The sequence below is a fragment of the Pararge aegeria genome, chromosome 16 (genome assembly GCF_905163445.1).
Source record: "Pararge aegeria chromosome 16, ilParAegt1.1, whole genome shotgun sequence".
NCBI lineage: Eukaryota > Metazoa > Arthropoda > Insecta > Lepidoptera > Nymphalidae > Pararge > Pararge aegeria.
In genome coordinates this window covers 2,508,418-2,530,970 of record NC_053195.1, presented here as the reverse complement: position 1 = coordinate 2,530,970, position 22,553 = coordinate 2,508,418, and the positions used below count along the sequence as shown (strand labels likewise).

The 22,553-nt window shown below is 39.0% G+C and overlaps 1 protein-coding gene across 1 annotated transcript in view; it reads left to right on the top strand.

The window, feature by feature from the left end:
- Positions 1–22,553, top strand: part of LOC120630389 — a 65,234-nt gene that overhangs the window by 10,991 nt on the left and 31,690 nt on the right. The window contains 9 exon segments of the mRNA XM_039899611.1: positions 1,439–1,571; positions 2,711–2,820; positions 7,164–7,280; positions 8,627–8,826; positions 10,648–10,781; positions 12,565–12,716; positions 14,637–14,785; positions 20,899–21,106; positions 21,996–22,146. Of these exon segments, the coding sequence (XP_039755545.1) occupies positions 1,439–1,571; positions 2,711–2,820; positions 7,164–7,280; positions 8,627–8,826; positions 10,648–10,781; positions 12,565–12,716; positions 14,637–14,785; positions 20,899–21,106; positions 21,996–22,146 (1,354 nt within the window).

Genomic DNA, 22,553 nt, shown 5'->3' with positions numbered 1-22,553 from the left:
TATATTTACTCGCTCGATAACGCCTAGATAATACCAACTAATACTAGGTCAAATACGTAAATAAACTTTTCGGTAAAAAGTATTCAAAATGCCTTGGAGGAGGCTTTTACCCGAAGGGGGTCCATACAAAAAAAAACAATTCAACATTATAACACATTTATTTCTTAATCATAATTATTTTATAGATTCTCATTTCTTTAATTTTTTCATTTTAATTTTATTTTTAAATTCTTAACAATGCTTAAAAATGAAATATAAAACACTATTAAAAATTTATAAAAAACCTCCGCTTGCGGAACTTTTAAATGCCCAAGCAACCGGCGGTCAGGGCTCCAGGGTGAGGAACCTCCTCACAATACGCGCCGTTTCTAGGACTACTGCCTTCTGTATCCGACTCTTGATCCAACAACCAAGCGAAAGCTTCTTAAGATGTTGGTCGAAGCTTTTCGCGAGAAGACCATTGGCTGAAACGACGATCGGAACAATAACGGTCGACTCAACATTCCACATGGCGGTAATCTCGTGAGCAAGGTCTAAGTATTTAGATACTTTTTCCTTTTCAGCTTTCACCAGATTATCGTCATGTGGAATAGTAATGTCAACAATTATTGCACGGCGCACTGAACGATCGACTAGCACTATATAAGGTCTATTAGCTGTAATATACCCGTCAGTGATAATCGTTAGATCCCAGTAGAGCAATGCACTGCTATTTTCAAGAACTGACGCCGGGTCGTACCTATAGTTAGGCATCTCAAAATCGATAAAGCCAAACCGAAGAGCAAGTTGTTGATAAACTATCCTGGCTACTTGATTATGTCTGTGCAAGTATTCGCCGTTAGGAAGATGAGAACACCCGGAAACAATATGCCTGAGGGACTCCCCAGGACGATGACACGCTCGACATATGTCTAGATTCTCATTATTATTAGTGTAAATGATCTGTATAATTTTGTATGGATTTAAATAAAGTGTCTAGACACGTTACATTATATAATTAATTTTATTTTAAATATTGTATTATAAATAAATTATTATGTATTGTGCTGAATAAATTGAAATTGATCCTGGAAAACTTAGCAAGATTAAAGTTTCCTGCAATATTCGATTCTTAAGTATTTATTTGGGTTTTAGACCATCAGCACGGCTAGCATTGGCAGGAGACAATTATATCACCGGGGAAAGGATAAAAATGTAACTCCTCCCACAGCTTTATCAACTCTCAGAGCACTGGCGCACAAGTGGAAATAACATCCAAATAATACATGTGTAATAATAAACGGGGGCTAACTACTCCTATTCCATGTTCCCGTACTCCAGCAGTTGGACATTTTCATTATATCCCTTGTCAGCGGATATAATTTTAAAAAGCCGTGCAGAGGAAGTTGCAGTGTTTATGTTACAGTTTTTTTTTTATTATTATTTTTGATTGTAACAGGATGTGCAATGGAACGACCTTGACTACATGAGCACTGGCAACGATTTCACATATGACACCGACAAATTCGCCGGCTTGCCGCAATTCGTTGAGCAGTTACACGATAAAGGAATGCATTATGTTATACTAATTGGTGAGTTTTATTAGGATTAGCATCTTCAGGAGACGTTGATTTTACAATGAACTTTATTCTATCATTTATTGAAAAAACATCCACCCTCCGCTTGCGGGGCTGTTGAATGCCCAAGCAACCGGCGGTCAGGGCTCCAGAGTGAGGAACCTCCTCACAATACGCGCCGTTTCAAGGACTACTGCCTTCTGTATCCGACCCTTGATCCAACAATTGTAGTATGATATATTTCGTGTTACAATGAATTATTGTTAACCTTATTTTATTTTATTTATTTATTAAAGGTACTCCAACAGCTTGGTCACAATACATAGTAAAGGAAAATTACAAATATTTTGTTTCTAATCAGTGTGACTAGACACTTAAAGGTGTGCACAGCATTTACTACAAAATGACCGATATTAACACTACAAACTATAGTAAAAACACAAAAAGTTAAACAAAAGGAATATTACAATAAGAAAAACTTAAAAGTAACAAAAGAAAACCAAAAATTACAATCCAAAAGTGCAGTCCGAATTGCTTGACAAAGCAGAAATAATAAAACGTTTAAAGTCATTTGGCCTTTGACAAAATAGATCAATATTATTATTTGCGCGAGTAAGATCATTATAGACCCGACCTTACGACTAACCTCAGATTATTAGCCTCAAATGGGTTTTTGTAAAGTGATTGTATGTTCGATGTATTTGTTAAAATATTTTATCTACGACCTACCTACACTCCACTTTTTCTAAAGTGTTTTATAATGTAAACGATCATTCCTTTGCTTTTTATGTTTTTAGTGTTTTTTTCTTTTTGACGGAGGATGGGCGCAGTGGGCAGCGACCCTTCTTTCTGAGTCACAGGCCGTGGGTTTGATTCCCACTACTGGAAAATGTTATAAGATATTTTTGACTTTGACTTTGACTTTATTATTCATAAAATATTCATCAGTCATCTTAGTACTCATAACACAAGCTACGCTTCATTTGGGGCTAGATGGCGATGTGCGTATTGTCGTAGTATATTTATTTATTTAAATTATTTCTTTTAAATATAAAAAAAAACAAGTGCGATAAAATTGAAACTTGAAGTAGTTTTTCTAACTTCCAATAATTATAAGTTGTAATTATGACTTTAAAATGAATGGTTCATTTCAGATCCTGGCGTGAGTGCGTCGGAGAAGCCTGGCGAATATCCACCTTTTGACCGCGGCTTAGAAATGGATATATTTATCAAGAATTCCTCAAATCAGCCTTTTGTCGGAAAGGTATAACATAATTATTTTAACGTATAACTCTAGGCGTCCAATAGACTCAATTAATCAATCCAATGTCTACCATTCATTGGTTAAAAAAAATAAATAAAACAAAAATGAAATTAGTTAAGAAGCTTCTTGTACAGAGCGTTAGCGGCGCGGAGCTTCGGCGTTATCAATACTGTATCAATATCACTTGCGGTCGTTTCATGCAGCAGAAAAAACTATTGTAATAGGTGATAAAATTGATCAGCTGCTTTCCAATCTTTACGTTTTGATTTTCTTTATGGAATTTGTTTAACTTATATTTTGAATATTGTTTAGAGTGACTGTATGCCAAGATAACTACAACATCTGGGCATAGGTATCACACTCAAAATCCTTCAAGGTCATACATACCTACAGTGGCGTGCACAGGGTTCTGGACCAGGGTATGCATAAAGAAAAAAGATGGATGGATACAATTTTTTTTGGGTAGGCAGTGCTTTTGTGCATGTATGAAGTGCACGCCACTGCATACCTACATACATAGGTGTGTTTCCGGTGCGGATTTTTCCATTCTCCTCGGAAGGGTTCAGTTTAAATTTTATAATTGTTTACAGTCTTACCGTATCTGCAGGGCTAGCACGGGCAGGAGATATAAATTATATCCCCCGATTATATCCTCTATCAAGGGATATAATTATCTTTTCCCCTTGCCAGAGCACGGCAACAGGGGAGAGGATAAATTTATCCCCGTTTGACATTTCTCGTGGATATATATCCCCCGCCCATAGCATGGGAAGAAATGAAAGGGGAAAGACTATCCTTTTTTGACATTTGAAAGAGACAATTTTATCCCCGTCCTTAGACGTGGGTTTAAAATTCTGTTAACGAATTAAAGTCGAAAAAAACATGTCTCGTGCTTTCTGGGGCTCTTATTATTCAAGTGAAATGGAGAAATCTGAACGAAAATTACACCGGCGATCTATACGTGACGCCAGTAATCCGTTCGAATTTCCCGATGCAGAGTTCCAACACTTGTTTCGGATGGGTAAAAATTGTGTGCTGTACTCGTGCGAGGACCTTAAAGAGGCACTAACCACTAAATGCTGTCGATGGACTACCAGTGCACATAAAAGTAAGTTGTTATTAAGTACCTAAAATCACCTTGTGCAAAGACATCATCTATATATGAACGTAGGTTTAAAAAAAAGCATGGCTAATCACTTTTTGTCTAGGTTCTCACATCTTTAAGGCTATTAGCGGACGGTAGTTATCAGCGGGGACAGGTCAAGACCATGGCTGTTGCTCAAACAACAGTCAGCAAATAACTGACCCAAATTACTGGAGCTATTGTCAGTATGTGAGTATATATAGGTACTTACTTCCTAATAATTCTCATTAGTAAATATAAATCCCATCCTGTTCAAAGTGCAGTGATGTGATAACTAGTTTTCACTTTATAGCCGAGTGCCCTTTGTACGTGTTGGTAAGATGGGAACTACAAGGTAAGGATAGAATAAGTGAAGAAGACCTAGCAAACCTCACCTTAGGGGATATTGTTAGGTTCACCACAGAGACTGGTAGGTTTCAGGGGGGACCCTGCCGGGACACCAGTAAAACCTGTGTCTCAAACATGGGGAATAGGGTGGAATGGTCCTTACATAGGCTGATCACCCGTCTGGCAATGGCAGACATCCCCTCATCAAATATAGATATACTTACTTTAATAATAAAATTATTAGTCAGTACTTAGTACTTCAGTATAAGTACATAGCAAAGATATTCAATGCTAGGTACTTTAATTATTTTTCATTTCATTTTAGACTAATGCAAAAGTAGATATTATTCCCGGGAACAGACTCTGGAGATCCACGATAGATGTTCAACTGGTAAAGACAAATTATTTAGATCTAGAGTTTAACAAAAACTTAAACAATCAAGTAAGTTAATAATTTTAAAATATATTTTACAGATTGTGGTGTGTGTCCATGACCAATTCATATTTATTAACTCTAAAGTAAAATATGAAAAGATACAGCTGTATGAAAGTAGAATCGGACAGTACTACATCTTATGTATGTTTTAAATAAAATGTGCAAACTTTCAAAACTTTACTTATTGTTGCCATTTACTAGTATAAAAGGGAAACAATGCAAATCAAAAAAGTTACACACCTACCTATATCATTATATTATACTCCTCATAATTACCTAGAAATTACATGCCTAGGATTCTGCTGCATATGTTGTATACAACTAGTCTGGTAAATTATTTATATGAATATACAAAAAACAATGTCTCATTATAATAAAATTGTTTATTTGAGGAATTAGTACAAAAACTTGGCAGTAGATACTGTATTTAGTAATGAAATATAAGAAAATACAAAAAAAAATGTCTGATAAATTATTTAACATGGGCATGGGTTAATCATCACGTCCAAATTACAATGTAGGATTGTGCATATATTTCTATTCAACATTTTATTAAAATCTTGGAGAAAATCTGAAAAAGCAAAACAAGTAGGAATTAATTTACATGTTTAAATAACAAAGTAGAATTTTATTGGGGACTCGGGCTATGCTCTAGAGCCTTGGATGATGACTCCGGATTTAGAAGCTGCACCAAATAGTTCTGCAGAGAAGTACACAAACTGGCACTGCCAAGTAAGAAACTGTGTGGAAAGGGCCAATAGGTACCTCAAAGACACATTTCGCAGCTTGGGGATTGACTGGGTGCTTCATTACAGTCCTGAAAAAGCATCTCCACTTATATATGCCTGCATAACACTTTATAATATTATGCATCATTATAGGCGTGTATTGTAAATATATACTTTAAATAATATTTAAGTTCCCATAACTTATTATTATTGGGCACATTAATGTTTGGTAATATTATAAAATTATATCTTATAATAATGGTTCCTTATAAATCATTGATCCTGCATTTTCACATACAATTTGCCCTACTAATTTGGGTCAACAGTATTGAGCATAATATAATTTGTATATTTCAGAACTCTAATGGTGCTCCATTAGAGTTCTGAAATATACAGTAATGACAGTAAATTTTGTAAATACGAGCGAAGAACGACATCAGACATCAAATATGGATCAAACAAGATTGTTAACAGTTGCTCGACAAAAAAGAGAAAGATTTATAAATACATATTTTAATTAATAAAATTTCTAAATTAACCTTTTCATCCTTTTTAATTTATTTTTGTGTGATAAATGAGCATGCTGCATTCTTCCATCTATACCTACTCTGGAAAATAAATAAATTCTTCACTTGGTTGACTTTACCGCAACATGTATACTATGTATATGTTGCCTGTGGTGCTGCGTCCCCGTGCTGTTGCAGCTTTTTTAATGTCCTGCCACGTCTGCAAATAAAAGAAAAATTATGCAAGATGTTGTTGTTGGCATCAAACAAGATGCCAACAACACTAATAAATAATTTAAATTTTTTGCACTTGCTTACTTTACCGCAAAATTGACTTAACTGTTTCCACTGATTGACCGTCCCGTCTGGCCCATGCTCCTTCAGTAATGACTAAGATTTGCCACTGGGAGTCTGCCCTTTTGGCTCCTAAGAGTTCCTGTGAATTCCCCAGTGGCAAGGTGGTTGTGGGTTGGCATGAAATCTACCAACATTTGCAATTGTATTTTATTACTTCTTGATCTGAATAAACACAAATTTGTCAACTAATGGGCCATAGAAAAATGCAAGCACAACTTTAAATAAAATAGTACAAGATCAATAATTTGATATGTAAACAGGATTGGATCTTGATGATTAACGTCTCTGTTTACTTTCACTGTAAAACATTCATTCATTAGGTACGCTTCTAAATCAATAGGTAGTCACTTTTTCAAACATTTTATAATAGAAGACTTACTTTTTAGCACTCATTTTATTTTCTCTAAAGGTAGGTTTTATACCACTTTGAAAAATCCAGAATAAATAATATAAACAAACAGCCGCAGACGAGGAACATTTATAGATAAAAAAAACAATAAAAAACTTAGACAACTAAAACAAAACAGAAAACGAAAAATTTATTTGTCAAAACCATGAGCACAGATTAGAATAATTAATTTGTGACATTTACCGGGGGTTCGTCTTTCCCCTATTATATCCACCGTGGATATATTGTCCACCCGTGTGCCCATGCTCGGGGGGTGGATATAAATGCGTGAGGGGATAAACGTTATATCCTTTCCCCGTGGAGAAGTGTCCCCCGCCCATGCTAGCCCTGCTGGGGTTCTGTTTTCGTGAATATTGCTCAACCTTGGCAGAATAGTACATTAAAACAGAGTGATAGACGTAACCTTGTTTTTGTTCATGGCTTTCTTTTTTTTAAGGTATGGAACCGGGAGTCTACTGTATGGCCGGATTTCACTCACCCCAAAGCCTTTGACTACTGGCACGAGATGATGGCGGACTTCCATCACAAGGTCAAATACGACGGTGCTTGGATCGTAAGTCCTAAAACATACAAATTGTTGATTTTCAATACGAAAAAATGCGGTGTGGCTGAGTGCGAGTTCACCTTTCGCCCGCGAAGTCTGCAGTAGACCGCTTCAGCTTTGCTTGCGCGCCGGTATTCCCAATGAGTATACAAAGTCAACTCACTACTCAATTTTTGATTTTTATCTTACCATTTTTTTAGTATGACCTATAATCGAATATCATCATCATCATAATCATAATCATTATCAACCCATAACCGGCCCACTATTCGCCTTGGGCCTCCAGTGAGAAGCGTTAAGGCCGTAGTCAATCACGCTGGCCAAGTGCGTATAGATATACTTCACACGCCTTTGAGAAAGTTATGGAGAACTTAGGCACGCAGGTTTCCTCACGATGTTTTTATATTTAAATTGCATAGAAAACGCACGAAGGAGATTTAAAGGTGCGTGCCGGGAATCGAATTCGATAACTTAAAAAGTGGGGCCGAAGCTACCACCACTATCGTCGCTCAAAAAAAACCACCGCCAAAAACATAAGTACAAAAAATGTTTAGGTACAAATATATGTTGAAGCTGTGATAGCCCAGTGGGTAGGACTTCGACTTCACTTTCGAGTTCGAATCCCAGCACGCACCTTTAACTTTCCTAAGTTGTGCTATTCAAGCAATTTAAATATCACTTGCTTCAACCGTGAAGGATAACATCGTGCGGAAACTTGCATAACTGGGAAATCTTCATTATGTTCTCATAAAGATGTGTTAAGTCCACCAATACGCACTGGGACAGCGTGGTGATTGCGGCCTTAACGCCTTCTCATTGTGGGAGCGGACCCGGCCCGGTAGTGAGCCGGTAATTGTTTGATATTATTTTATTTATTTATTTTTCAACTTATGACTAGTATTACAGAAATTTTCTAATGCACTAGCGTAGATACTGATGCCCCTATCAACATACATTATAACTAAACATATAATTACCCACAATTGTAAGTGCGACATTTTTGCCGAGTCGCGCAGTGGGCAGCGACCCTGCTTTCTGAGTCCAAGGTCGTGGGTTCGATTCCCACAACTGGAAAATGTTTGTGTGATGAACATGAACGTTTTTCAGCGTCTGGGTGTTTATCTGTATATTATAAGTATTTATGTGTATTATATATTCATAAAAAAAAATATTCATCAGCTATCTCAGTACCCATAACACAAGCTACGCTTACTTTGGGGCTAGGTGGCGATGTGTATATTGTCGTAGTATATTTATTTATTATTTAAAAAAAACTATATTTTACGTACTAAAATTGAAATTATGATGATGTATGTATGGATGTTATTAGAGTGAGGATAACGATTCCATTTCAGGATATGAACGAACCGTCAAACTTCCTCTCCGGCTCGATGTACGGGGATTGCGCGCCCGAGGACCTACCGTACAAGCCCATAGCCGTTCCCGATGAAGGACTCAAGTACAAGACGCTATGCATGGACGCTAAACACTTTATAAGCAGGCACTTCGACGTACACAACGCTTACGCGCTCATTGAGGCTATCACGACCTACAGGTGAGTATTTACGATATAATTTCGACGACAAAAATAAATAAATAAAATAAATTAATACGACAATACACACATCGCAATCTAGCCCCAAAGTAAGCGTAGCTTGTGAGGTTGTGTTATGGGTACTAAGATTACTGATGAATATTTTTATGTATAATATGCATAAATACTTATAATATACAAATAAACACCCAGACACTGTAAAACATTCATGTTCATAACACATACATTTTAAATTTTGGGAATCGAACCCACAGCCTTGACTCAGAAAGCAGGGTCGCTGCCCACTGCGCCAATCGGGCGTCAAAAAAAAAACAACTTCTGTAATAGATGATAAACCAACTAAAAAGTAATTAATTCTTAGTATAAATCAAGCTTAATAAACTATATTCATTTTGCAAAAAAGAGCTGTACAGTCAATATATAAACTTAACTTACGTGAATCCCTCCGTGAAAAATTTAAATAAATAAGTATCCTTACGGTAGCCTCACAATATATTTATAACAATATAGTATTTGTAAGAAATCATATTAGGTTTTATAAACAAAAAGTGGATATAAACAGTCGACTTACAAGAAATGGTCATAAATTAGTGACATCTGCATATCGTCTGCGAAAGGTGCAGTAGTCATTTGTGGGACTGAGTATACGCTTTTATAATATGATTCCTAAGGTAATTTTGGACCTATCAATGCATAAGTTTAAAGAATGTGTTAAAACACATTTATTACAGCGAGGTTATTGTACAATTGATGAATTTCTTAATGACAAGGTTGCTTGGAAGCATCCGGCTCCGCTTTTCATCTCTCACAAGATAGAAAAATGAATTTTAAAATGTAAAATGTAAATTGTTGATATTGGAAAAGAGTAACTACTGAATTCCTTGCCGGCTTCTTCTCGATAGAATCTGCCTTCCGAACCGGTGGTAGAGTCACACAGACAGATTTGACATTTCAAAAGTGCTTATATTAGGCCTACTTGAAATAATTTTTTTTATTTTTTTTATTAATACTTATTTACTAAAACTAGCTTCCAGTCGGAAAAAATATACAAGTACTACCTTGATCGAAAATGTGGGTGTTCCCAAATATACTGCATACACCTTTTCATGCGTTAATATGTTATGTTGTGTGATAGAGTCTGCCTCTGAAAAATCTTCATCAGATCTATATGAAATTTAAACCTGTCCATGGAGTATTATGAAAATCAAGCTTAATTTGCTATACTCAGCGAAAAGCAGGAGAATCTGTATGGTGTATTGTATAATTTCTTCAATCCTTATTCTCCACACCAAACATATCTTCGGCAATGTACCATCTACGCACGCTTCGCTCCGAAACCGGAGCCTCCTCAGGAGATGTTGACTTTACAATGAATAATTGTTAAGTCATCTGTTTGTGTAATGTTTTGTTATGCTGGGAACCTTGAGAATCAAACAAAGAAAATCTTTGCGAATCTGTCCATAAATCATTGAGTTATAAACATAAAAAAACAACATCCGATAATAATAATCTGACGGCCGAGTGTCGCAGTGGGCAGCGACCCTGCTTTCTGAGTTTGTGCGATTAACAAGAATGTTTTTCAGTGTCTGGGTGTTTATCTGTATATTATAAGTATTTATGTGTATTATATGTATTCATAGAAAAATATTCATCAGCTATCTCAGTACCCATAACACAAGCTACGCTTACTTTGGGGCTAGGTGGCGATGTGTGTATTGTCGTAGTATATTTATTTTATTTATTTATTTATAACCTTATGCTTTTTGAAGGAAGTCGGTTAGTATATGGCTAATTTACGAAAGTTGCACCTTTTCCCCACAGGTCGCTAGCTGAGGTGCGCGGCAAGCGGCCATTTGTAATTTCTCGCGGATCTTTCTCGGGTATCGGACGCTGGTCTGGACATTGGAGCGGTGATGTTTTCAGTAGATGGCACGATCTACGCATGTCTATACCAGGTAAATGAATAAAAAATATATTAAATATATACATAAAAGAGAAAGTATGTGGGTATGTTCCGTATAGGCTCCGAAACGGCTGGACCGATTTCAATGAATCTTTCAGGGAATCTCCGGATTGATCTGGCGAGTAATCCTGTAAAGTTTAGTGACGATCGGAGCACTCCTATTTTTGAACTGTCAAACTGTCAAATACAGCTTTTATTTACTATGATATTCTATTGTTGGGTGTACATGGGTGTAGATAATGATCTTCACCCGCTCGAGAAGAGAATAGAAGAGAATAGAAGAGAATGAATACGGAGAAAAATAAATGATTTAATATATTATGAGACAAAAATTTAACGATGTAAGTTCATTGTTTAAATAAAATAAAGCAAAATCTAACCCGGCGAAGCGGGCTGGGTACGCTAGTTAAATATAAATCTGGTCTTGTGGGAGGGTCCTAACCAAATGTTGCACGTGTACAAGAAAAAATTATGTATGAAAAATACTCCCATAAACTGCCACTTTTTTTTTTGTAGATTTTAAACTGTTGTAAGGAAAATTGATTTTATACAAAAGTAACTGTTACACGGATTGGTCATCATCTTCATCATTCTAAACTCACTACCGGCCCACTACAGATCACGGGTCGCCTCTCAGAATGAGATGGGTTAAGAGCGTAGTACACCACGCTGGTCAAGTGCGGATTGGTAGACTTCAAACACCTTCGAGAACATTTTGGGAAACTCTCAGGCATGCAGGTTTTCTAACGATATTTCCCATAACCTTCATGAGATGGGGAAGGCCCAGTGCGGATTTTTGGACTCCACACGCCTTTAAGAACATCATGAAGAAGTCTCAAACATGCCGGTTTCCTAAAGATATTTAACTTCTACTTGTTCTTCTTCTTTCTTCTTCACCATTAAAGCAGTGATATTTTATTTACCTTTTTTAAAGAACTTACAAAACTCCCGTAAAGTTAGTGGAGAATAGCTAATATATAATTAGTCTAGTGTATCACCGCTTTTGGGGGCATCACTTATTTTGAAGTCCGGCAGTAAATGAAGTCTGGTGTAAGGCTTTGGCAGAGCCTAGTTACCACCCCACAAAGACGTGCTGCTAAGTGATTCAGCGTTCCGGTACGATTTCGCCTAGTAACCGAATAGGGGCATGGTGTAATTATAACTGGCATACTCCCTAACATGTTAGCCCGCTATTATCTTAGACTGCATCATCAGGTGAGATTGCAGTCAAGGGCTAACTTGTAGTGGAATAAAAAAAAATAAAAAAAATAAAGCCTATATAGATATTGGATAGAAGCAGGCGTTACTTTCGAAAATAAAGCTGAATTTTGGTTACTCCGCGAAAAGCAGGAGAATCTGTGTGGTGTAATTTATAATTCCTTCAATCCTTGAAGTATAAGGATTGAAGCAATTATAAATTACACCATACAGATTCTCCCGCTGAGCCTAAACCTACTTAGATGTCAAATTTTAATTCGAAATTAATTTATTTAAAGTAGGCCTAATAGAAGCACTTTTGGAACTTCAAGTCTGTCAGTTTGTAGTGACTCTACCACCGGTTCGGAAGGCAGATTCTACCAAAAAAAGCCGGCAAGAAACTCAGCAGTTGCTCTTTTCCATCATCAACAATTTACATTTTACATTTTAACATACATTTTTCTATCTTATGAGAGATGAAAGCGGAGCCAAATGCTTTCAAGTAACCTCGTCATTAAGAAATTCATACTAGGATGCCTGGAACATGATAGCTGTAGCTTCGTGCTTCCCAATTTCAGATTTGCTAAGCTTCAGCATATTCGGTGTGCCAATGATGGGCACAGACATCTGCGGGTTCAATGAAAACACCACCGTTGAATTATGCAAACGCTGGATGCAGTTGGGGGCCTTCTACCCGTTCTCCAGAAACCACAACACTAACGACGCTAAGGTAAGGCAATCAGGAGACATTTTCTCCATGGGTAAAAGGACAAAATGTATGAATAAATATAATTTTATTGTACACCAAATAAAAATACAGAAAAATTGTAAATAAAAATTTTCCACAAAGTATGCAATTTGGCGGCCTCATCGCCTTTATATTATTACATAGCGGTCTGTTCCAGGTAACCAATGGCGTAAAACACAGCTGAAGAATAGTTAAGTTGGTACATATAAATAAATAAATAATAAGTAAATATACTACGACAATACACACATCGCCATCTAGCCCCAAATTAACATGTATCTTGTGTTATGGCTACTAAGATGACTGATGAATATTTTTATGAATAATATACATAAATACTTAGAATATACATTTTAACACCCAGACAATGAAAAACATTTATGCTCATCACACAAACATTTTCCAGTAGTGGGAATCGAACCCACGGCCTTGGGCTCAGAAAGCAGGGTCGCTGCCCACTGCGCCAGTCAGCCGTCAAATATGTATATTCTAGATTTTACACACAGCTTCGCTCGCGTGGTAATTTGAAAAACTTTGCCAGGAGTAATAGGACATTGATTATGAATACAGATCAGTACATTATTTAAAGACGCTTCTTTCTCATTTATGAGGCATCCTTCTAACTATTTCTTTGCAAAAAATAAAGTCATTTGATTACTATGTTCGGACGTGAATGAAGGAATTTTGGAATTTCACGTTTTTTTATGTTCCCGTTAACCACCCTTATGGGATTTAGATCTTTTTCTAAAGTAGCTCATGTTACTCTCCATCCTCTCAACTACTCAACTGTGTGTTTGTTTGTCCTTCAATAGCGCAGCAACAGAGAAAGAGATTGATGTGATTTTTTGCATAGAGATTGTTTATGGGCTGGAGAGTGACATAAGTAATTTTTTAAAACGGAAAATGCACAGTTACCGTAGTAAGATACGCTTACGCTTACGTTTTGTCCTTCATCACGCATCAACAGAGCACTGGAGTGACGTGATTTTTGGCATCCCAGCACCTTTAACTTTTCTAAGTTATGTGCGTTTTAAGTAATTAAAATATCACTAGCTTTAACGGTGAAGGAAAACTTTGTGAGAAAACCTGCATGCCTGAGAGTTCTCCATAATGTTCTCTTAGGTGTGCGGAGTCCACCAATCCGCTCTGTGCGAGCGTGGCGGACTACGGCCCAAGCCCTTCTCATGGCCGGTATAGGGTTGATATGATGAGGTTTAACACGGACGCCTGAGGTTGACGGACACTGGGAGGCATTTTGTGAGACGTTTATTTGTACATATTATTTATTTGTTTATTTGTACTTATATAATGTAAAGCGACATGACTTTTATAATGTAAAGTAATTAATATAATAATTATACAATCAAATGCGTACCTCGCAACTTATATTGGTGTGTATGTAATAAACGTATGTAATGGTGCAATTTAAAATCGACTGTCCCTAATTAAGATAAAAACCTTTATTACAGGCGACAGTGCTCTCCTTAAATTGTTGTCTCGATGATTGAGTGTATATGATTGTGCGTGTGTGAGTTTGCGTCGCGTAGGTACTTTTACTCGCGTATATGTTTGCTTATACAAGATAATTTTTATATTCAATTATATATACATATATAAAATTGTTTTGCACTTGTGTGTGTGTGTGTTTGTTTGTATGTATGTATGTAATTAAAAAAAATGAATCGCTGAATGTTTTGCTAAGCGCAAATCTCGAGAGTTACGACGGGTAAAGAAGTATAATATAGTTTGGAAATAAAACTGGAGCCGGTAGGTGGCGCTGATATTAGGTTTTTTTAACATATTAAAACCGGTAGTAACCTGTGTGGTGCAGACAAAGTTGCGCAGGTCAGCTAGTTAGTTTAAAGAATGGAGAAAAATTGAGAAAATCTGTCCTTTTTCCAGCCCCAAGACCCGGTAAGTTTGGGACCGGAAGTGGTAAAGGCCAGTCGCATCGCCTTAATGATGCGGTATCGCCTTCTTCCTTACTACTACACGCTGTTCTGGAGGGCGCATCTGTATGGGGAGACGGTTGCAAGGCCGCTGTTCTTTGAGTGAGTATTATCAGGTCCTTAAATAAACTGCTTGCGTATTAACAAACAGAGAGTCGATTGAATCTGTTTGTTGAAGTTCTTTAAAGATTTGCGGTAGGAGTACACGGGTAGAAATACCTTGATGTAATTAATTATCAACCTTTAAACTTTATTCCAATGTTCCCTAATAGTTATAATTGCAAATGTTGGATAGTAAGGGGAAGGGCTTTTATTCAAGTTTAGTACGTCTTGTATACAGGTCGCAAGTGTTTTTTTATGCAAGTTTAGTACGTGTCGTATACAGGAAGCAAGTGACTTCATGCAACTTTAGTTTGTCTCGTATACAGGTTGCAATTGCCTTTTATGCAAGTTTAGTACATCTAATATACAGGTGGCAAGTGTCCTCTATGCGAGTTAAGTACGTCTCGTATACATGACGCAGGTGTATTTTATGCAAGTTTAGTACGTTTCGTATATAAATGCAAGTGCCTTTTATGCAAGTTTAGAACGTCTCGTATACAGGACGCAAGTGTCTTTTATGCGAGTTAAGTACGTCTCGTATACAGGACGCAAGTGTCTTTTATGCAAGTTTAATACGTCTCGTATACAAGAAGTATGTCTTTGCAAGTTGAGAACGCCTTGTGTACAAGTCGCAAGTGTCTTGAATGCAAGTTAAGTTAAGTTAAGCCCGGCCGGTGGCCGACGCGCGCTTGTGTGCGTATGTGAAACGAGTTTAAGGAAGCGATCGCGCGTGTTTCCATTGCACGATTTGAATGCCGTGTATAATATAGTGTTTAATATGTTGTGTAAATAGATACTAATATTGTAAATAATATAATATATATATAAGTGCTGTGTGTATGTGTGTAAGTGTGAATGTAAGGAAGTAGGCTACATCACTCCCCTCCAGAGACCGTCACTACGGGCGAAAGTAATCCGGGAAGCGAATTATGCGACCTGATCGTGACTTTTTGACGTCATCCTGAACTGGAGTGTTCCGTGCTAAAGGAACAGGGTCAGACGGAGAAGAGAGATTAGGATTACCGGGGGTAATTGGGGTAGTGGCAGGGTTGGGAGATGGGTCAGTCTGCATATAGGCCGGTTTGAGTCGATCTATGGATACAGTGACACTCTTACCCTTTACTAAAATTTTAAAAGTTTTGTCGCCACGTTCTAGTACTTCGTAGGGGCCGGTGTAAGGAGGCTGCAAAGAACCACGCAATGCATCGTCCCTTAAAAATACGTGACTAGACGAAGTTAAGTCTTTATATATGAAGATTTTGTGTTTGTTATGACGAGAAGCAGGTGTGGGTTGTAGCTTTGATGTTAGTTGGCGCAACCGAGTGGTAAAGTCCGATATATCGGTGGAGTGAGGGACTGTTGCCTGGAAAAATTCTCCGGGTAAACGTAAGGGCTCACCGTAGACCAACTCGGCTGATGACGTTTGTAGGTCATCTTTAAATGCGCTTCTAATTCCTAACAGCACCAAAGGTAACGTATCCACCCAATTCCCGTCGGCATGGCACATTATTGCCGCTTTTAACTGCCTGTGGAATCGTTCGACAAGGCCGTTACACGCAGGATGATATGCTGTTGTTCGGCGGTGTTTGAATCCAATTGCTTTGCCAAGGTATTGGAAAAGTGAAGATTCAAACTGTCGCCCTCTGTCGGTGATAATATCTGTTGGACATCCAAATCTCGATATCCACGATATCAGTGCTCTTCCGACAGTTTCCGCTGTCATATCCACCATAGGTACGACTTCGGGCCAACGTGTGAAACGATCCACAGCGGTAAAGCAGTAGCGGTAGCCTTGTGAAATAGGCATGGGGCCAATAATGTCGACGTGAATGAAGGCAAATCGGGCGCGGGGAAGATCGAACGTGCCCAATGGAGATGACACGTGACGATTAACCTTGGCGCGTTGACAGGCCAAGCATTGCTGAGACCAAGCTCGGCAGTCTTTGCGCACACCAGGCCAGACGAATCTCTCAGCAACCAGCTTGGCTGAGGCGTTAGCGCCTGGGTGGCTGAGACTATGAAAGCTGTCGAATATTTGTCTCCTCAAAAGTTTGGGGACAAAGGGCCTGGGTGAGGGAGTGCTGACGTCACAATAAAGTTCGGTACGAGAGCCATGGATTTTTAATTTTTCCAGACGGAGTGATGATTCCCCTTCAAGAATTTGGGTCAACTCTCGATCAGTAGCTTGCGACGAAGCCAACACGTCTAAGTCGATTGGCATCTGCAGTTCTTCGATACGTGACAGTGGGTCGGCGACGACATTGTCCTTACCCGAAATGTGTCTTATATCGGTGGTGAACTGCGAGATGTAATCGAGATGACGATATTGTCGAGGCGAACAGTTAGCTTTCCTTTCGTTAAAAGCACAACTGAGCGGCTTATGGTCGGTGTATACTACGAAATGCCTTGCCTCCAGCATATGACGAAAATGTTTGATGCTTTCGTATATAGCTAGGAGTTCGCGGTCATAAGGTGAGTATTTTTGTTGGGAGGGGCTCAACTTTCGTGAGAAAAATGCCAATGGTTGCCAGATTTGGTCTTTTAGTTGCTGCAGTACCGCACCCATTGCCAGGTCAGAAGCATCTGTTACCAGAGCGAGTTCGGCCTGACTATCTGGGTGTGCGAGTAATGCTGCATTAGCGAGACTCTTCTTGCACTGGTCAAACGCTAGCAGGGTATCACCAGTCAGGTTGACTGATTGAGATGCCTTAACATTGCCAGTCAATAAGGCGTTCAAGGGTGCTTGGATGGAGGCAGAGTGAGGTAAAAATCGCCTGTAAAAGTTAAGCATTCCAAGAAATCGCCTGAGCTCTTTGACTGTCTTGGGTGCAGGAAAGTCGTTAATAGCCTGCACCTTGGCTTCCAGAGGCTTGGTGCCGGATGCTGATATACGATAACCAAGAAAAGTTACTTCGGATGCTCCGAAGACGCACTTTGAGGTGTTGACCAAGACGCCATATTCCTTCATGCGAGTGAAAAGTATCTGAAGGTGGGCTTCGTGCTCGGTCTCGTCCTTGGAGAACACCAAGAAGTCATCCAAGTAAGCGTAACAAAATTCTAGGCCTCGCGTCATCTCATCAACAAACCTTTGGAATGTTTGACCTGCGTTTCTCAAACCGAAAGTCATGAAGGGAAACTCGTACAAGCCAAATGGAGTGGTAATTGCGGTTTTTTGAATATCGGCCTCGAAAACAGGGATTTGGTTATAGGCCTTCATCAGATCTATTGTTGAGAAGACAGTGCAACCAGCAATATTGTGGGAAAAATCGTGGATATGCTTAATAGGATAACGGTCTGGGATAGTCCGTGCGTTAAGCATACGATAGTCCCCGCAAGGTCTCCAGCCGTTGTCCTTCTTAGGTGCAAGATGCAAGGGTGAAGCCCAAGGGCTCTCAGAAGGACGAGCTGTGCCATTACTAAGCATAAGCTCGAATTCCTGTTTGGCAATTTTGAGTTTATCAGGTGCGAGTCTCCGAGGGGTACCTGAGATAGGAGGTCCTGGCGTGGTTCTGATGTGGTGTACTGTGTTGTGCTTTGGAATCACGGGCGTGCCTGAAGGTCGAGTGATTTCTGGAAACTTACTCAGTACATCATGAAAACGTGTGTCACCTGTCGAAACCTTAACAGAAAAAAGATCAGATTGAGCAAAAGAAGCATTACAAGACAAAGAAGTGGTATTATCAATTAGGCGTTGATTGCGGCAATCTACAATTAAATTATAAAAGCTAAGAAAATCAACGCCAATTATTGGTTTTGTTACATTAGCCACAATGAATTGCCAAGGAAAGTCGCGCCTTAAGCCTAAGTTTAAATTAAGGTTTATAAAGCCGAAAGTGTCAATAACAGTTCCATTCGCTGCACAAAGCTCAAAGTTTGTTTTGGCTCGACGGTCCCGAAGCGCAGAACGAGGGTAGACGCAAAGGTCACTGCCAGTATCCACCAGGAACTGGGTATTCGTGCTGCGGTCCATGACGAAGAGGCGACCTGATGATGAGGGACAATCGTCTGTCGCCATTAGCGACTGCCCTTGGAGTTTTCCGCATTCTTGAAGTCGCAGGGCTTTACGCATCTGCGGGCCTCTGCCCCGAACCTGTTGTGGTAATAGCATACGGGGTACCTCTTGTAGCTCGAGTTTGAACGGCTTCTCTGTCGTGGTGGTATACGACGTCGTTCGTGCGATCTAGAACGACCGGCGGAACAACATGATGCTCGGGTATGCTCGTCCAATTTCAACGTGAGCTGCTGCACCATCTTCTTAAGCTCTGCAATCTCGTCCGACTGATGGGACGCATGTGGGCTGCAAGACGCTGCGGCGATAGTACCCGATGACGTCAGGTCCTGTATACGGTCTGCCAGGTCTGCCAGCTGTTCGAGGGAATGAGTCGTTTGGGATGCCAGTACAGTCTGAATGTTGTGCGGCAGGCGATTGCTCCATATTGACTGTATGAAATCCTCAGGAACGGATGGGCCAGCAAGGTCTTGGAGATGCCTTAAAAATTGTGAAGGCTTTCTATCCCCAAGTTCTTCATGCGTGAGTAATTGCTTCACCTTTTTCTCGTGAGAAGCCGAAAGTCGCTTGATTAATTCGGTTTTAATTTTATTGTAGCGGTTATTCACCGGGGGGTTGACAATAATATCCTTCACGGTCTTCGCGTACTGCAAATCCAAATTATTTGTGACGTGAGTAAATTTTAAATAGTCGTCAGTGACGTCACAACTTCCAAATTGTCCTTCCAGTAAGGCAAACCAAAGTTCAGGATCCTCGGCTGAGAATGGAGGAACTTTAATTTTTAAATGACGGACGTCTTTTTTCTCGCGTTCAGTGGAAACGCGCGCTCGCTGCATACGTCGCGTAGTAACATGCCCGGTATCTTTTCGCGATCCTACCGTCTTTACGGAATCACTGCTATCACTCATCTTTGTGTTTGATCGGGGTCACCAGTTATGGCGGTTGTTGTCTTCTTCTATAGTTAGTTATATATAATTATTCTAATAAATACCTTCTATGGGATTCACGAAAACAAGTAGTCCAGAGATAAATCCGTTTAATGTTCACACGGTGATAGGTACACAGTAAACACAAGCACAGAAGTTAGAAATAGGCAGAAGAAGATAAACACCATAGAAAATAAGCAGAAGGAGTATAGAGTGACAGTTGTAAGCAAAGATTAGCGGTAATAGACGAAAATATGGCAGAGCAATGACGATAAGCGACAAGCGACACAGGTGTTGCGTAAAGTATCGAGATCATACTAAAAGTTCCACAGAAACGGCGCGCGCGCCCGGCCGGTGGCCGACGCGCGCTTGTGTGCGTATGTGAAACGAGTTTAAGGAAGCGATCGCGCGTGTTTCCATTGCACGATTTGAATGCCGTGTATAATATAGTGTTTAATATGTTGTGTAAATAGATACTAATATTGTAAATAATATAATATATATATAAGTGCTGTGTGTATGTGTGTAAGTGTGAATGTAAGGAAGTAGGCTACAAGTACGTCTCGTAAACAGGACGCAAGTGTCTATTATGCAAGTTTAGTACATCTCATATACAGGTGGCAAGTGTCCTCTATGCGAGTTAAGTACGTCACGTATACAGGACGCAAGTGTATTTTATGCAAGTTTAGAACGTCTGGTATACAGGAAGCATGTGTCTTTTATGCAAGTTAAGAACGTCTCCTTTACAGGACGCAACTTTCTTTTATGCAAGTTCAGTACGTCTCGTAAACAGGACGCAAGTGTCTATTATGCAAGTTTAGTACATCTCATATACAGGTGGCAAGTGTCCTCTATGCGAGTTAAGTACGGCACGTATACAGGACGCAAGTGTATTTTATGCAAGTTTAGAACGTCTCGTATACAGGAAGCATGTGTCTTTTATGCAAGTTAAGAACGTCTCCTACACAGGACGCAACTTTCTTTTATGCAAGTTCAGTACGTCTCGTAAACAGGACGCAAGTGTCTATTATGCAAGTTTAGTACATCTCATATACAGGTGGCAAGTGTCCTCAATGCGAGTTAAGTACGTCACGTATACAGGACGCAAGTGTATTTTATGCAAGTTCAGAACGTCTTGCCGATGGGAATTAGGATTTTACTGTCTGTGACGCTTTCAGATTCCCGCACAACAAAACAGTGTATCCAATAGACGAGCAATTTTTAATAGGGCCAAACGTCCTTATATCGGCCATCCTCACCGAAGGCGCTAACACCACTAAAGCTTTGTTCCCGGGGAGCAACCCTTGGTTCAGTTTCGCGGACGGACGGGAACTGGCCACGGACGAAGCGATAGACATCAGTGACACAGACATCGTGTCTATTAGGGTAAGTTAACTCTTTTTTAAAATCGCCTTAAACTTAATAGATACGCCATATTGCAGAATGGCCGCGATCATATTAGAGCATATCTGTTCTGACAGCGATTTCGTCTGCGAGTTTTCGGTTTCTAAAAAATTACTCGGGAACCTGGAAAAAATTGTCCTACGTGCGTCTCCAGTAGAGCTAGCTTGGGCACTGCGAGAAAATTGTCGCTACCATCGTCTCGTCTATCGCTATAGAAAAAATACGAGTAAGGGGTAGAGATAATTATCTCGTGGCAGGCGTGTTAGGCCCTACTAGATGCAAGCTGTCTCTATTTTCCAGAAAGATCGAAGCCGAACATAGGTAACAAACCAATAGACAAACAGACACACTCTCGCATTTATAATATAAGTGTATGTTTGTTTGTATCTTTGGCTCTTCGTATCTTGATGAAATTTGGCATGTTTATAGCTTGCATCCTGGAAATGTATATACTTTCTATTCCGAAACAACACCAGAATAATGTTTCCAGGGTATTAAAAGGGTGTGAAATTGGGGTTGGATTTTTTTATAAAATATAAAAATATATAGAAATGATAGAGGCACTAAACTTTGATATTACGAAAAAAAGATTGCTCCAAAGTTTATGAGGTTTCCAAACTTATGCGTTGCTGTTGGAAATATGTTTTTTTCATTGATTGATACCATTGGTCGCTTCTAGTAAAAACCAGTATTCGAGTTACACAAATTTAAAAAAAAAATGCCAGCATGTATTATGTTTTTTTAATTGTTTATAGTTTAAAATCAACCTTACTAACCTAAAGTAATTAAACTAAACAATATTTTATGCCAAAAGTGTTAAAGTTAATATTAGGCATACAACGTATGGTATAACTGTCAACCTTATTCCCAGGGTGGTGCCATCATACCACTACAAGAGCCGCCATCCAAGGGTCCCGTCAACACGGCGATAACTAGAAGCGCTCCCATGCAATTATTGGTGGTACCAGACGTCAACGGACAAGCCAAAGGAGAACTTTACTGGGACGATGGCGACAGTATAAGTAAGCATTTCAACATTTTTAACTGAACTCAGAAACAAAACTCAGCTCGATACTCAAATCAAAACTCATCATTATCACTTAAACCAGTTAAAGTATAAAAATATAATACTCATAGGTTTCGGTGTCGTCTGTCCATCCAATGGAAAGGGAGGATCTACCCATTTAAATCACAGTATTATTAAAAGCATTTCATCATAACATTAACTCAACTCGAAACTCAAATTCAAGTTTTATTGGCGCGTGCGTCCCAATGTACATTGGTTATCTTTTTTTTTTAATTTAAAGTTAAACTATAATATTAAAAACAACACTATTAAAAAATTATAAAAAAAATGGGCTTTTGAATGCCCAAGCAACCGGCGGTCAGGGCTCCAGGGTGAGGAACCTCCTCACAATACGCGCCGTTT